At 45.7% G+C, this 17,348-nt stretch overlaps 1 protein-coding gene across 6 annotated transcripts in view; it reads right to left on the bottom strand.

The window, feature by feature from the left end:
- LOC107992698 (acetylcholine receptor subunit alpha-like 1) overlaps positions 1-17,348 on the bottom strand; it is a 204,850-nt gene that overhangs the window by 126,482 nt on the left and 61,020 nt on the right. For all 6 annotated transcript variants that reach the window (XM_062079368.1, XM_062079372.1, XM_017048724.3 and 3 more), the window contains exons 3-4: positions 13,019-13,063; positions 6,897-7,006 (exon numbers count right to left, since the gene is read on the bottom strand). In XM_062079368.1, coding sequence (XP_061935352.1) covers positions 6,897-7,006; positions 13,019-13,063 — 155 coding nt within the window. The remainder of the gene's footprint in view (positions 1-6,896; positions 7,007-13,018; positions 13,064-17,348) is intronic.

Below are 17,348 nucleotides of genomic sequence, written 5' to 3'. Positions count from 1 at the left end.
TTCGCACCTCGAGGGGCGCAACTTCACCCGTTGACTTACGAGCATTACGAGTCACAGATTTCATAGTCCCGTTGAACAGTTCAATTTCCTTTTAATTCGAACGTATCCTGCCTCGTACACGCTCGCCTTACGTTAAACGTATTACGCGCGATAAATACGTGCACGACGCTATTCAGAGGGGGAGACGAGGAGGAGGAGGAGGTTGTCGCGTGCCTCGACTCATCGCGCCACCTATGAATCATAAACTCGACGTTGCGTCGCGCGTTGGATAGGGCGACGCCCGGTAAATTCCAAGGAGGAAGGAGAAGGTGAGAGGGTGGGGGGAGGAGATGTAATTCCGCGTCAACACTCCCGCCGCGACATTACGAGCTCAAGCGTGTTGTTTCGCTGTTTATCGATATCGTTATCGCGCCTCTGGCGACCCGACGATGCACCCAGCGGTAAGGTGACGGGGCATACGTCCCCTTTTACAACGGATGCATCATCGTGACGATAGAAGCGTGATGAGAACGAGGATTCACGATCTAGAGAAACTAATAGCGAATTAAAGTGAATCTAATCCTCGTATTCGTTACGTTGTTATAAGAAAGGAATTAAAAATTGTATGAGAACATACATTGTATTTAACTTGTGTACTTTCCAGATACGTCAAAATGAACGAGGATTGGAACGATGAGCGAGGTTCCGTTCTTGCGCAATTAAACGCTCCGATAAAGAAAAAGAAAAGAAAAGGGAAGAAAGTAAAGAATAATTCCATTCTCCCCAGACTGTTCCTTAAGCCTCGAAACTTCGGGCTATTTTTATCGTTCCCCGAGAATAATTTATACGATCTTAACGCAACGCGGAAACTTATTGGAAGGCTGACAGTGGGCTCAGAGTTAATTGAAACTCCGGGCAACTGAGTCGGAGATGAGGCGCGTAGGAACGAAGTTTTAAAGGTTAAACGCGTGGCGAGCGGCGCGGGGGAATTGGCGGAATATGGCGAGGCGAGAGAGAGAGAGAGAGGGGTCGTAGAGGGGTCCAGGTGCGCGGTTACTTTGAGGCCGTGTTACTTCGTTAACGCGCGTTGCCGTGGCGCGAGCCGCGACCGGATTACTGCGCGTCTGGGACGAGCTGGAGGCGCAGTAATCCGGCGATAATGGAGTAACGAGATTCCGGCTCACGTACGTTCCCTGCATATTTTAACTTTGCATTTCGCGCAGGCAGCCCGCACGTACGCGTCCTGCGGGTCATTGTACCCAACCCTTTTGCCCGCTTCCCTATTTACCCCTGTTGATTGCAACGAGTGGCAACGGTATCGTTACTTATTCCCTTTGTGCCAATTTTTCCTTCCTTCCTTCCTTCCTTCCTTCCTTCCTTTCTTCCTTCGTAACTCGATTCCTTCCCGTTGCTTTGTCGCTAGGCCGAATCGAAGCAAGAAATTATCGATTCCATCCTTATCGATCCGAATAGGATAGGTTTAAAATCCTTTCCAGAATATTCCTACGGAACGAACGATTAATCAAAAAGAACGTGCTCCTCCATCCTACGGAAGAACCACACCCTCTAGCTAATCTCGTCGATTACACTCCCGCCTCTCTTCCCATTTCCAGAGAAGAAAGATCAAAAATCTGTCCAAGGGCGTGACGAGGCGAAAAAGGGTAGGGAAAAAAAAAACTTTTTACCCTCCTTTCGCATGCGGCTTTCTTTATGCGGGCCGACCGGCCATTTGCATCGTTGATTGCGCCCCGACGCTTCCACGAGTTTATTGGATCCTGTCCTATCTGTTTCGAGCCAATACACGAGGCCGCCGATCTCCACTTTTTTGCGCCCCTCCGTTGGATCACTTTCAACGAAAATCGTTTTTCCTCCGATATACGGGGAGGAGAGAGAGAGAGAGAGGAGATAGACCCACCGGGGAAATAGTTTCCATGTAATTTCAACTTTTCCCCCGATACATCACTCCCTCCTACCACCTCTCCCCCTACCTCCGTGAAACTAGTTTCGACTCCCTGTCATGTTTTTCGCACACGATCCTAATAATGCGCGATTAACCGAGTGGGCAACGATTTTCGTTCATAAATATTCATCGATTCCCTCGAAATCCTCGAGCATCGAACGACGTTCGATCGCAATCATCATTATTAATTTCAGACGAGATCTTTGGATTCACTCATCTCGTGTTCTTTTCTTCTTTTTCGATGAGACGTCGCACGAATGTTACCGGGTTAAATTTTTAGAATGAAAGGATGGCGAAAATAGCAAAAAAACGGGGAATCTGTTTTAATTTTAATACTTGGCCATCAAACCGGTTGGCAACTGGCCGCAAACAATCTACGTTAAATATCATTACCACGGATTATAGAATCGCGGTCGGAGGATACGTTCCTTTTCATTTTCATTTTCCAGCTACTAGCAGCTAACAGGGTATGTATATATATATATATATATATATATATGTATATATATATATATATATATATATGTAACGTATATACAACGTATCCAAGTTTCGATTAAACACGTCGGTTCTCGATTAACCGCGAATATCGTTACCATTATTGTTCTCCGCTCCTGCGAATAGCCCGTTGCTTTTATCAAGCTTCCCGAACGAAAATTCTATTTAAACACGAGCCACACAGAGAAATGAAATTTGATAAATGAAACTGAATCTCTTCCTCCATCCTTTCACTTGGCTGCGCGAATGCATATCGCGTTTGTGGTATACGCAAGCTTGCATCTTCCTCCAATCTTCTAATAAATTCGCAACTTTCTCGCGTATACTTCACAATTAAAGGGATGGGTGGGGGTGAATATTTATATCACCCGTGGACGCCCTCCACGAGATTTATGAACCTCGAGATTTAATATCCGAAATTTGAATATTCCTTCTTTTTAATACCCAAAATTTCATCCCTTCGTTTTTATTTCCTTCCACGATTGGACACGTTGTTCGATCTCTGCTTCGATCGATTTCCAATCTTTCGAAAATATTCGCGAAACCGTCTTACTTACCGATTATACTCGAGAATTAAACTTCATCGTCGCGATAAGTGGAACAAGTCGGTCGGAAGCCGGGCCACAAGGCGGGCAAAGGATTGTCGAGATAAGGAAATAAAATAACGGGGTTGAAGGAAACGCCGTTGACGATCCGTTTCGAGGGAAAGCTCGTTAAGAAAAATTCACAAAGCTTCGCATTTCTTACAATCGATAAACTGGACGACTCGAGTAATCGTGCGATATTCGGCCTGGAATTCATCGAACTCAGATTCATCGCGGTGTTAATATCGAATGCGGCTCGTATCGATTCGGTTCCATTACTTTTATCGGGCAGAAAGACGCGATTTTCCCCGATTTTCGTTTCTTAATTAAATTTAATCTTAATGACGATTGCGACCCGATCCTTTCGACCCGCCCTCGCCCCCCTCTTCCGAGTTATCGATTTGGAAAACTTGGCCACCACTCCCCTCGACCACTCTTTCCCGAAATAATCTCACCCCCGAACTCGCGACGCAAACTTTCTTTTTATAGTGAAATCCCATCCTGTCCCTCCCTTCCCCCCTCTCTCTTCGGTTTAATAAACGTTTCCATCGAGTGTCGGTTAATTTACATGTATACATAGAAATTGCTTTTATAAGCGGATGCAGGGTTGTAAAATATTAAGGGGAAGGTGTACGCGCGCTCGGCCACGGGGAATTAAAAATTCATGTATCAAGGTTGCTTGGTTTTTGGGAGGGGGGACAGGGATCAAGAGGCTTACGATATCGTCGGCAAGAAGAGAAAAGGAATGATGAAATTTTGTCTCGTCGCGCATCAGAGAAGGAGTTGAACGAACTCCTTTCTAAATAATTGGAGATCGCTATCAGCTCTGAACCATTCTTCGAACGACGAAACTATTCGTCGAAATAAAAAGAAAAACGTCCCCTCCATTGTTGATTTGTTCCCACGAATCGAAGATGGAGAAGGGTTACGCGTCCCGTCACGATTCACGACGCGAGTTTCCTCGGGGTTGATCCGCGATCAACAATCCAGATCCGCTCGATTTCTCGAGATCGAAATTTGTTTCGTCTTAGCTCTCGTCGCCGCCTCGCCACTCGATCATATCCATCTCGTAGAGTGCACTTCTCTCCCCCTCGACGATGAATAAAGGGGATGATGCTCGTCGACGACGCGATGCACCAACCCCCCAGCGAATGTATCCATCCATCCGCGACACGATGATGAAAATGTTTGGATAGGGGGTGGAAAATGTTGCGAGAGAAAATTAATAATAATCGATAAAATTCAAATTTCGATTTTTCCTCCAAGTACAACGATTCTTTCTCCCCTTTTTTTTTTATTCGCATCAATTTCTGTCCTCCTTTCAGTAAGAATGGTTATAGAGATGAATGGTTATCGAGTGTAAATGGTGTAATAATGAGGAGAGACAGTTAAGGTCGATATCATCACGATGAGGATCGTGAAACTTGTCGCGAAGGAGACGAGATCGAACGGGCAGGACGAGTTTATCGGGGCAAAGACTTCGATTCGATTCGATTCGATACGGGGTCCCATCTTCCCGCCGGAAAATAGATATCACGACCAACTCGACGGTTCGGACAACGAATTCCAAGTATCGAACGAATCGTCCCGCTTTCGAGAACTTCACCTTACATTATCGCGTTACTTGCTCACGTTCGTACCCTCCTCGCTAATAAATAATTCGTCCCTCCCGCCCATCGAGAGGATAAAGCCGTGACCAAGTTATTAAACAGCCTCGAGTCGCCCTCGACACAGGGTTAAAATTCGATCGCGTCAAAGGAACACGGTCACCGGGTCTTCGAGGGGTTGAAATGGGGCGAACGTCCATCAAAATTCATCCTTCGACAATGCCGCGATTATACCCCGGCCTGATATCGATATCCTGAAATCACCGAAGGATGAGCCTCCTCCCTCCGCCCTCTGCGAGGCTCTGCTTCAAACGGGCCCCTCCCCTCCGGGCAAAGTTCCAGGATTCCACCCCGGTGAATTATTAATCAGATTCGAATATTCCATACAAATTACTTCTCTTCTGTGTCCCCTCCGCCCCTCCCTCTTCCTGCTGCAGGGAGGGGGAGGGCGGCTGCATTTGCATTTGCATGCTGTCGGGGCGCACAAAGCCTCCGATACTTTGAGCCTTTCGAAGCGCCGCCAGGACAATCGATTCGTCCCCCACCCTCCCCCTCCTCTACGCCCGAGTAATTGAAACGGGCGTAATGTATGTCGAGAGTTTCGACTTGGAGAACGGCCGTTCTTTATGATTTATCATCGCGCGTGGCCGTGTCGCTTCCACTCCACGTGCGTAATTGAAAATAAAACTGGTCGAGATTCGCCTCGCCGTCTCCGAAAGCCTGTCACGTTTCGAAGCGACAATGAGACGCACTCGTCGCAGACAGGGAAGGGAAAGTTTGATCCCTCGTCAAAGAGGGAAAAATGCTCGCCTCGAGAAGCTTCGAGCGCGTTCCTCTCTCTCTTTCTCCTTTGCAAAGGGAAGGGGAACGCGAAAATTTTTCAGTCCCCGTTCATTTGCTTGTTCAACTTTCACAACCGTCTCACGATCTCCCCCTTACCTTAAGAGAAAACTTTCGAAAGTTAACGAGAGTTGCTTTCGATTGAGAGAAAGACGAAGAGCGTTCCAATTAACTTTCTCGACGTGAAAAGCAAAATTCCAACCCCGAAAACGTTGAACGCGTTTCCGAAAGTAGCAACCATTTTTCGTTCCACGTAGTATAAATAAGACAAACGTGTACGAAGTCGGCGTACAAGAACGGCGTCGTTCGACTCCACTTCCTCGTAAAAGTGTCGTTCTCGAAGTACGTCCTATTTCTCCTAGCGTTGGATACGTGTATGCGCGTGTGTCCCGTTCCAGGCGTGGATTTTCAAAATGGTCTTACCAGAGGATAAAGTCTCTCTCTCTCTCTGTGTGGAAACGTCACGTACCAGCGCGGAATATTCCACGGCGGTTTACGAGATACCGTGCCCCGCACTTCCTTCCGTTAAAATCCTATGAAGTATGGGCGGAGGTGACGGACGACGAGGAAGGAGGCGGCGGCGTGACCGGCCCCCTCCCCCGATACACTGGCCCACGGAAAAAGAATGGGAGAAAGGGGATCAGCCTGGGCTAGATTAACGCGAAAGAACGAATGAAATGTCCTCAGCTCTCTTGAATATCCCTTCTCCCGAACGATAATTCACCCCCTTTGTTTTTCCCTTTTTTCACATCGGGGATCGTGTTCGTGCATGTAATTTTCGGCGAATCTAAAAATTTTACCTCTCTTCCATCACTCCGGATATTTTAATATTCGAAAGCCTGTTGGGCGGAGGCCCAATTCTTCCATCGATTCTCCGGTTAAATAAATCAATGTGGAAAGAAGAGAAACTTTTTCGATTTCTAATTTCGTTTATCGCGTTTAACCGCCACTCGATACGAGTATTTTATATATATATATATATACACGAGATTGAGCCGGTGGTACTCCGTGTAATATCCGCGAACGTTTCGAGCAGCTGTTTAACTCGACCGTTCCTGTTATAAAAATAAAATCGGTCGAACGAACAAATTGCGGCCGCAGTTGCGAATCGCGCCCGATTTCGCGCAACACGTCTCCCGGCAAAATTGCCCGATCCTCCATCGTAATTGTACTTCATCGTCGTTTTTTTTATCTCTCGTCGAATCTCTTCAACCAGTGTCACTTACGTTCTTAATTTCGACACACGATTGTCGAGGAGAAAAGAATATTCGTGAAAAACGAATATTACGAAATTCCATCTTTCCTTTTTCCCTGAGGTTCTTTTTTTTTTTTAATCCAACGCGGCAACGGCCGTTGGGTTAAATCTCCGTGAAAAGAAAAAGAAGAAAAAGTCGCGTGACCAGATCATAATTAGATCGAGCGGCTTACTTGTTGTAAAGAACAATGTCCGGCAACCATATATGCTCCGACGGCACGTGGAGGGTGTCGACACCGCCATAATCATCCGGGTTCCACTTCAGCTTGTAATCGTTCCACTCCTGCAAGCAGAAAACAAAGCAAAAATAAGCCCCGTTTATTTTCGTTCGAGCCGATGGGGGAATGGGGTGGAGAAAATGAAGCCGAGCCGTCTTTTAACCACCATTCCATCATAGATAATCGCCTCCCTTCGTTCCCACGCCTTTTTTAAACGGGTTATTCCACGCGAGAATACGTAGAATCGATTCTCAACGGAAGTTAAAGTAAACAGTCGGTCGATTCCCAAGTATTCCGGATTTATAATCTCGAATACCCGTACGATTCGTAATTTAAGGAAGGAAGGAAGGAAGGAAGGAAGGAACAAAGCAAAGCGAGGGAGTTTCTGGATCGAGATCGAGATACACGGCAATAGCCAAGGTAACGTAGGGTGGAGGGGAGGGAAACTTTGGATAAATCCCGATTAGATTAGCCTTCGAGGTCCGGTCGAACTAATAACTACTTTCGAACGTGGCCAACTTGCTACTCCAACGAAAATAGCAACAGCATCGTCTCGTTCGCAAACTCGCCTCGATCGCGGTCATCCTTCCTTCCTTTCTTCCAATCCAATTATTATCCCCCCCTCTTCGTACGCGATAATAAGTTTCTGCTGCTCTAATCTCTCTCCAACTATTTTGAAAATCGTCTCCTCTTTCTTTCTTTCTTTTCATAAATACGAGATAAAAAAAAAGAATTACACCGAAACCGGTCCTCTCCGGAAACTCTCGAGATCGATTAATCGGGGAAGACGGATTGGATGAAAGAAGAAGAGGAGGAGGAAGAAGAAGCAAGGATCCGAGGAGGGGGAGGCATTCATCTCGAAATCTCGATCGGACGAGACGGGGCGGACCGATTAAGAGGATGGAAAAGTAATTACTGGACCTTTTCTTCCTTCCGTTTTCTTTATTTCGAGCCCCACGAGTCTCGTGCAATCGCGGAGATACCGCAACCGTGAGTTTTCTTTCATCCCGACCGGTAAGACGTTCTTTTCTATTCGTCGCTTCCGGCCTCGATTCCCTTCCCGATCCAACTCGCCGAGAAGCGAATTATCGCGGAATAAAAGAACAATTTCCTTCCCTCCGGCCAACCTGTGGCCGAATGTTTGCACCATGGAAATGGGTAAGATCGTAAATAATTTACAAGGGAAGACCAAGGTTTGGCCGACGCCGTTATTTTTCCATTTTCAAACCGCAAACCGAACTTGCCTCGAGTTTTTTCCGGTTACGGTTCGGCTAACCAGGCTGTCTTCCCCTTCCGAAGGGGTTCGGGAATCTCTCCAAATACCAACAATGGCCGACAATGGTTTCCAGCCATTCTTCTCGCCGCTAAAAACAATATTGAAAAGAAAGAAAGAAAAAAAATAGAATAAAATAAAACGCCTCTCGGTTATACCTGAGCGTTGAACCGAAATGATATCGATCGAGGGAGAGGAGGAGGAGGAGGAGGAGGAGGGAAGCAGCCATCGTCGAATTTGTTGGTTGAATTCGACGATCGGGAATAATACGCAACGAATTAAAAAAGTCCTTTGACATTTGTCACCGATTTTTAATAAAATTCTGTTTCGATCGAACCGTGACCGAATATTCGAGGCTAATGTATTGGAAAAAAATGACGTATCGATCGATTCCTTTCGAATTGTATTATCTATTCGTTACTTCTCCTTGGAGAAGTTCAGAAAATTCGAAAAGTTCAGAACGAAAAGACATATCGATCTTCGCGGGCGCGAATTATTCCGGCCGCAGTTTCGTCGAAAGTTGGGCGAAGAAAATTCCTTCGTTCGAATCAAGTACGTACCGTATCCCGTTTCGAGAATTTCGAGAAGAATTAGCGTAGAGTCGAAGAGCGAGCACGATTCCATAATGGATCCTCGTTGGCCTCGATATATTCGCTCGATTACACCGTGCGTTGCGATTCAATTGTGCCGAACCAATTAACACTTTGGCCGCAGCCAATGTACACGCGATGTTAAATTGAACGATCGAAATTGCAGCCTCGATCGGCGATGCGCCGCGTTTTTTCTTCATCCAAAAAAGTAAATAAATAAAACGATACCAACTTGGCTTGGATCGATTTCGTTTCCTCGCTCGAGTTTTCGAGATTCCTCATTTCGAGTCCCGATTCAGCCCGCTACGCTAAAGTGGATTAATAAAAATGTGGGATCGTTGGTTGGAAAGGATACAGGCAAGGCCCGTAAAAGTTTTCTATTCCCTTCCCCACCCGACGATAAATTACGAGGAGGAGGGCACCGATACACCGAGGAGGATTGTACGAGGTCGTAAAGTCGCGACCACGCGTTTCGAGAGAGAACTAAAAAAAAAAAAAAAAGAAAAACGTCGCCAATTTGACGACGATCGCTCGTCGCAGGGAAACTGGTTTGGATATCGTTTTCGAAACTGCTCGACAAATAAGGCTTGTTAGTCTTCCACTATCGGGCTGGAGTATCGCTCTATCGAGATCCCGTATTTTATTCCATTCTTATCCTTCACCCAAACAAGATTGGCGAACGTTTTCGGTTTTCGACTTTTCATGCGTGAGACGGAGTTTAAACGATGGAATTCGAAATTTCCTTGGATAAGCGTTTCAACTTTATCCATCGTTGCGATGTAGTAATTTTCCAGATTACTTTGGATATTTTTATTAACAACTTTTTTTTTCTTGTGCAAAACGCGTGTGCTACAGCAACAGTCATATTCGATGCTTGAGATTCGATGAAAATTCAATCCGTGAATTCGAATAAATATCGTACAGGGAAATAATTAATTAATTTCGAAAGGAGGGAGGTAAAGATAGGATAAGAAGATCGATAGAAGGGTTAATTACGGTTCACTGTGTCCCCACAAGTTTAAAAATAACGAGGAAAATAAACAATCTTTAAACGAGATTTGATAACGACGAAGCTGATTTCTCACGAGAGAAGAAAAGATCCACGATCCAGATTTTTTCTGTGCTCAATCCTTCGAATTCGCCTCATTTTTCGTTTATGGCTAGACTTGCAGATCAGCCAATATCTAACTCTGCAACAGTCCAAGTGTATATATTTTCGAAGAATTACAGCGAATGATCGGATTAACGACCCAAGGTTCTAAGTTTCGTCGGGGGCGAGGGTAGAAATCCAGGAGGTGCTGTTTTCGTTGAGAAATTGGAGGGTTGCCAGCGAGAGTGGCATTAATTCTCGTGGCGGGATAAATTCTTCTCGGGAGGAAACGAGACTATCCGAAATTGCCTTTAAATATCCTTTTACCGATCAAATTACACGAATCGGGGCCCGCCGCAGCCGCTCTCCGCTTCGATTAACCGGTTCCCGCAAATGGAAAAGAAATGGAATTTCTGCATCAATAATGCCGGACATTAAACTCGATCGGTATCGCGTTTAAATCGCGTCGAAAGATTGGATTTCGATCGATAATCCATCCATCGTCCCGCGCTGAATTCCGAGGGATAAAAAAGAAAAAAAAGAAAGATAAAAAATATCGTCTCAGGATCCGAGAAAAACAGGAGACAGTTTTAGTTTCGATAAGAAAGCGAGACAAGGTTGAGGAGGAGAGTGAAAGGGGGAGGGGTGGAATTGTAATCGAGCAAGTGGAACAGGGCTGTTGGCAGCAGGGTCAGAATCGTCGAGATGTACACCGAGACAAGGCTCGCAATCGGCGGTGAAAGCACTTGGAAGTGCGAGATACGCCAGCTCCTATCCAACAATGCCGCCATTCTAGAATAAATGCCGCCGATTTTCACCGAGATTCGGCTCTTTTCCTCCCCACGAGTCGATGATTATTCGAGCTTAAGCATCCGTGTAAATAACCGTGTCGTTGGCTTCTTTTCAAGGTCTCGCAAGATTTCTCGCAACGACCACTTTTGACTTTGATCAAAAAGTAACAAGTAAAAGTGAAACGATCGAGGAGATAAAATAAATAACGGAGCACGGGGGAGTCTCTGTTTTTATCACTCGGTGTATCTCGTCTCGAAAATCTTCAACGGCGCGTGAACGGTGAAAGGGAACAGTTGCTCGATGCAATTTTGGTAAAAGCTGTTTCTTCCTTGTATTCCAATTATTAAACAACCGTTCCTCCGGCAAACAGCCGGGGAAACTCGATTGAGCGAGCCACCGAGCTCTATTAAATTCGTGATCGTGGCTTTGCAACGAGCAACGATAAACGGCAACAAAGAACGGGAGGAGAACGTGGAACGAGTTTTCCCGTCGAATTAAAAAAAAAAAAAAAATAATAATCTTCCTTCTTCAACTCCTCTCCCCGTTATTTCAACGATTCAACTGATTATCGAGAACGACCATCGAATCTTGCAACCGTTCTTTCTTCATTCCGGAAAGATAAACTCACCTCCTCTCCTCGTGACAGAGCTTCGAAAAACGGAGAAAAAACTCGAATGGAATTGTATTCCTATCAGTGAGTATCAATTCTCGCGATATTCAGCGTCCCCCCTCTTTTTTGCCGGCAATAACGAATAAATCGGGATACTTGAGATCGAGATTCGACAACCTCGACAAAATCGAGCCGCCAAGTTGTCGTATTCGATTCTCATAAGAATCGTATTAATTCCTCTTCTCGATCGATAGATTCCTTGTTGCTTTATTTCATTTCGAATCCGCGACCATCCGATTCGCAAGGGAATTCGATAATTCGATCGATCACGCACGCGAACACACACATATACACAGAGGCAGAAACGAAGACGAGACTTGTTCATCGCGTGTGTAGGTAACGGCTGTTTACGTACTTCGCAGGCATCGGCGAACTTCCGAAAGAAGCCGAGGAGCCAGGGCTTCCTTTGCCGTCTCCAACAATGGCAAACAATTCCCGGCGACTGATAAAGGGACAGCCACTTCGGTTGGCAGACGATCCTGGCTGACGGCGCGCTTCCCTCCCTCTCCCTCCCTCCGCTAAACCGAAATGCGAGAAAAAGAGGCGCGAGATCCATTGACGCGGACAAACGAGTCGGTGGCCAAGCCAAGAGAGAAGAATAACCGATGAAAAACCAACAGGCTGCCAGCTCGTCTTCACCGATTCTGCCGAAGAAAGGAAAAAGAAAAATCCCTCGCTTCTCCCCTCGCACCTTCCAGAAGTGTTGAGATCCGTAATTCGTCAAGATTCGATTCGAAGCGAGTTTTAATCACGATAATAGTTACGATCCTGGTCGAGAAAATGTCATCGGTCGATTGTGGAGAAGCACGAGCGAGCAAATGTTTCCGTCTACGTTCGGGAATAAAGTTCGGTTTATTTCAATCCTCTTCGACATTTTCTTTTCTTCTCGTTGATCGTCAAAAAAAAAAAAAAAATGCGTCGAATTCGATTTGCCTCGAAAATTCCCAGAAACGAACGAAGGGAGCGGAGATAAAAGTATCAGGATAGACGGATACCTCGCGAGAAGTGTTATGTCAATAAGAATCGACTGTCTTTTCGATTTGAATTTCGATCTCGAACAGAAGCGGAATGAAATTCGTCCGCTTTGAAATTCCAAATCGGACGGGAACAGACGGGACAGAGAATCCATCCTTGCGAATTCCATCCTCTCCCTTTTCTCCTCATTCTCTCTCTCTTTTTCTCTCTCACTCGATGGTTTTCGGTTGCCGGAGCACACGAAGCCTCGCGATGTCGTCCCTTCTTCGGTTATCGAGCGACTGAGGACGTTACGGCTCGTTAAGTCGGGACGGTCGTGCGTTTATTTTGAACGAAATCATCGTGTGTTTATTTTTGTTCGAATATGCCGGCGTCGAACGACATTGTTTTTGTTTCTTCTCCGTTTCCTTCTCCCCGACGCTTCGCGCGTTTAATTTAATGAGCCGGAAATTTTAGAGTTAAAGTTTCACTTTTTCATTCCGATTTCGAACAAAGCCGCGAGAATTGTAATTCTACGAGAATTTGATTCGATTTTTCCCTCGAACGAAAATGTTTATTCGCGATAAAAGGAAGGAAGAATTTTGAAATAAAAGAGTATTTACGAGTTTTTAGTTTTTTTTTTTTTTTTTTCGTATTCGAGCCGAAGGAAAAGCGATATCTCTAAGTGTAAAGTAGCGTGGTACTCACTTGTTCCACCCAAACGTTCGTCGTCATGATCTGGTTCTTCAGGTTCTGAAAAAGAAAGCAGAAAGGGCGGGCTGAAGATCGTATTATTTCCAGAAGGCACTCTACAGTTTCGAGAGTTTCTAATTATCTGAGGGAGGAGCAGGGAGAGGGGGGTAAGGGTTTTATCGAGTTTCGAAAGATACCGAAGCGATAGTCGGGAAAAGAAGGAGTAGACGAGAGCTTCTCGAACCAATCGAGCAACCCTACAAATCATCTTACCTGTGTATACGTACTAACTTCGTTATCTCGTATATTCGTTGAGAGATAGAGAGAGAGAGAGAGAGAGAGAGTTCTTCTTTCTCGAGTTCGAAATATAGATCCTCGTACGATTTATACTTTCCAATGTATTTGACAAAGGTCATCGATTTATCGCCGACATTTCATTTCGCCCCCCGATAATCGAATTTCATCTCCATCGTCTCTACCTCTTCGAGGTACCGCTATGATTAACACGATTACAGTATAGTAGAAGCATGTATTAACATAACTTGAGATCATGGAAGATGAGCAAACTCTATGTTAAACTCGATAGATAGCAATCGTTGGACAAATCGCTCCACTCGAGTATCATCGTATCCGTTACAGAACGAAAATCAAAATCTTTTGCTCGTTTCATTGGTTCATCCCTATTCGAATCCAAGTTTATGGATTCGAGAAATTAATAACGAGACAAATAGAGTAAGAATCGTATTACGAGCAGACGAATAATTTAACTGCAATTAGCACTACTTAGACAAGAATGCAACTTAATTATTAGAAAGATGTATAAAGACTATCTTTCTTCCATTTTCTCGGTAAAATTTCCCAGACAAGCGCAATTCGGTCCTCGCATTATTATTACGTCGAAATATTCAGGGAGAAAGGGTATTTCATTGGAGAGAGGCAAGATGAAAGACTGGGAGATATCCTCGGAGATCGACGCCTGATCCTTGGAACGAGGAGCGTCGTTAAGGATGCGCCGAGTAAATCCTTTGATCTGGCAATTAGATTCCTGTTTTTCGACAAACGTTCCCTTTTCCTTCGACCCTTTTCCCGGGCGCAAGGATTTATCCGTGGCGAGGATTTTCCACCACACAGCTTTCCTTTCCCTCCCTTCCTCTCTCCCTCGGTATTTCTCGAAGGAAAAACTGCAGCGTGCAGGGAGGGGGGAGGAGACGAGGAGGGGAATAAGAAAAAGGAAGGAAGATAAGCCGTGTCGCGTGACACAAAACCTACGACTCGTTCTCACAAAGAGGGCGAGAATTATGTGTTCCAACGGGGACACACTGTCGCGTGGATTAGAAGAGGCTCCCGGTGCCAACGCCTGCCGCAATTACACGCGGTGATTCGAATGCTTTTGTCCCCCAAGATCCATTGTAACGTTGCAAGAATTTGGCCGGTGGAAAAATTATTCCAAAAATTTTTCCGCCCAGCCTCGCTAAAATAAATTAATCGATTCTCCCTCCCCTCTCCTTCCCTCTCTCCCAGTCTAATTTTCAAAGTTGGCAATTAAACGTTACATTTACACCTCGATCGATTGTAAATGTAAATGTCCTTCTTTTCATATCCAAAACGAATTTACGAATTTCTCGAGTCTCGTTATTCCGAGACATCACTGTGTCCGCGCGCTGCAATTATGTCGCCGCGTTAAATGAATTCGCCGGGTTTATCTCGCGCGCTATTTAAAACCTTAAGAAAATTTGCGTTATATAACGTGGAAATACGAGACTTAAATATTTTCACTTCGTGTCGCACCAGGGGGACGCGCCAGTTGGTTTACCTGGATGCCGACCTTTTGTCTCCGAATAAAATATGGGTGAGAATTTGCTCCAAAGACGTTGAAAGTGTTTTCTCTGGAGGAACGCTTACTTACTACCCTGGATAAGAGAAATAAAAAAGGGAACTATTTCTGGTGGTCTTCGATCCAATATAGGGACATTTTGAAATAGCAGAGATGATTTTAAAACGGATGATGGGAAAATTTTAGAAAATAATTAGTTGCTTCGATTCAATAATAATAATCGAAAATAATCGTAATCGGCAAGCGATCCGAGGATTTCAATAAGTTATTCGAGCATTTCAATAAATAATTATTAAAAAAGTAACGTACTCGAAATTTTTAACTAGCTTGCTTTTTCAACTTTTTCACGTTGGATTAACTCTGGCTCGCGTCGATTATCGTGACCCAACTACTCCGTCTACTCGTATCCTAAACGGAACGTTTCCCCAGAAAACGCATCGGTGTAAGCGGTCTGTGTAACGTCATGGAAATTGGATGTGGAAAGAGAACAGAGGGCCCCCTCTCCCCGAAGAGACGAAAGAATGGGTGGATGGAGAGCAACGTGTTTCCCACCACCATCCACGGACCATCCATTTTCCGCCCGTTACACCGTATCTTCTCCCTCCCCTCCCCCTCTTTCTTCCACTGTCGCGTGTAATTTCAAGTTTCACTTTCCTCGTCTCAGCCTCCTCGTCTCATCCGCCTTCGAGGGCCCCCTTAACCGCGTTTTCTCGCTTTCTAACCCTTATCCACCGCCCCAAACCCGCCTCCACCCTGCCTCCCGATCTCGATCCGCTATCTATTTTACCGGTTTACGCGGCGCGTCGGGATGCACGCATGCTCTGGGAATTCGTGCTCGGTCGCACGTTTAACGACGCCTCGGAGAAATTTTGAGGAAGAAAGAAGAGAGAGGGAGGAGGCGTGCTCGATCGCTTTCTTTTCTCTTCGCGGTTCTCCGGCCTCCTCTTCGGAGGGAAGAGAGACCGTGGGAAATTTTCAACCGGCGCGGCGCCTCGTCGGCGAGAAATTTCTTCCCCGCGAGAATTATGCACTGGGACCGTGCATAATGTATTCCTACGGTGGAGAGAAGGCCGACGAAGGGGCTTGGTCAGGTCCAGGAAGGAAATATTCAAAAGGGGCGTGGTGGTGGTGCTGCATTTCTCTACCTTCTCTCGCTAGCTTAGCTTCTTGTCCCTCCTTTGTCGCTTTTCTTCTTCTTCTTCTTCTCTTCTTTTCTTAAGGGTGGAAAGGGGGAGGGTGAGGATCGATTCGAGAAACATTCGAGGAAGAGGAATTGGGGAGAAGAGGAGGATTTTAAACATTTCCCGTTGTAATAAAGCCAGGCACGCGACAGATCGGCTACGATATTGAATGGAGGCGAAATTGGACGTGGATTTATTTACATTCGAGCCCTTTGACAAATCGAACGCTTATCGAGAAGAGGGTGTAAAATGGTAGGAGAAGCAAGTATGAGAATTCCTGACGTAACGTCACAGCAAGGCAACGTCGGTGTATACTCGAAAACGGAGAATCGTGATACGAATCTAAGGTAAGGGGAGAGCGTCCTCGATACGGGAAAGGTAGCCGGCTCTTGCGACAAACATTTGTCGCGAGGAATTTCATCGACACCGGCGCTTCTCCGCGTTTAAAATTGCTCGCGAGATCCCTTTTCGGAATTTCGTTCGAACGATCCTTTATTTTCGTCGATGTACAAACGAGGGAGGAAGATTCGTTAAAATTGCCGGAGCAACAGTGAAAATATTCGAGCAACTCCATTCCGTTCCACCATTTCCCCTTACTGTTATTACACGAGGATGTGAAGAAAGGAAGGGATGAGGAGGGCCATCACGAAGGACGGCGCCCCTCTTTCGTAGTTGTCTGGAAAAATTAGGTGAAAACCAAGGGGAAGAAAAACGTCTACGAAACGTCGTCGATATTTATTAAGGAAGAATTGGATGGAGAAACATAACGAAGAGTATAATATAAAGGGCAGAGATCCTAGCTTTTCTCGCGAAAACAGTTTCCGTTGGAAACGCTGGTTCGCGTAGAGCGCGGATTAAAGCATCCGTTCGACGATGCAAGAAACGTGTCGGCCGAGATGACGGCCGACAAAGGAACCGAAAACCGATCTTCCTGCGGACGTATAAGGGAACGGAAGTTCCACATCGTAAATCAGACCGTGGTTCACCTTATCGACCGCCCATCTACCAGGGCTAAGCGATTTTTGAACATCCCGGCCAGCAAGAACGGGCGGAGGAGGGGTAGAACCAGACTGGTGATAAAAAAGGGTTGGCCAGCTGGCGCGAAGAAACTTTTTCTCCCTTTCTCCTCCTCCTTTTCGCAAGGCGACGCCACGACGCCCGTTCGCATATTCAGGACTCGTCTGAATCGATGTCTCCGCGCCACGATTTCCGAACTTACTCGTGAATTTATTTCGAAAGGGGGAAGAGGGGATCTTCTTTCGATTTCGTCGAAAGACGAATTATTCGATGAAATTTAACATACTCGATGCGTCTCTCTAATTTGTAAGGA

Source organism: Apis cerana, linkage group LG9, assembly GCF_029169275.1.
Source record: "Apis cerana isolate GH-2021 linkage group LG9, AcerK_1.0, whole genome shotgun sequence".
In the NCBI taxonomy this organism is placed as follows: domain Eukaryota; kingdom Metazoa; phylum Arthropoda; class Insecta; order Hymenoptera; family Apidae; genus Apis; species Apis cerana.
This window is presented reverse-complemented; position numbering and strand designations above follow the sequence as displayed.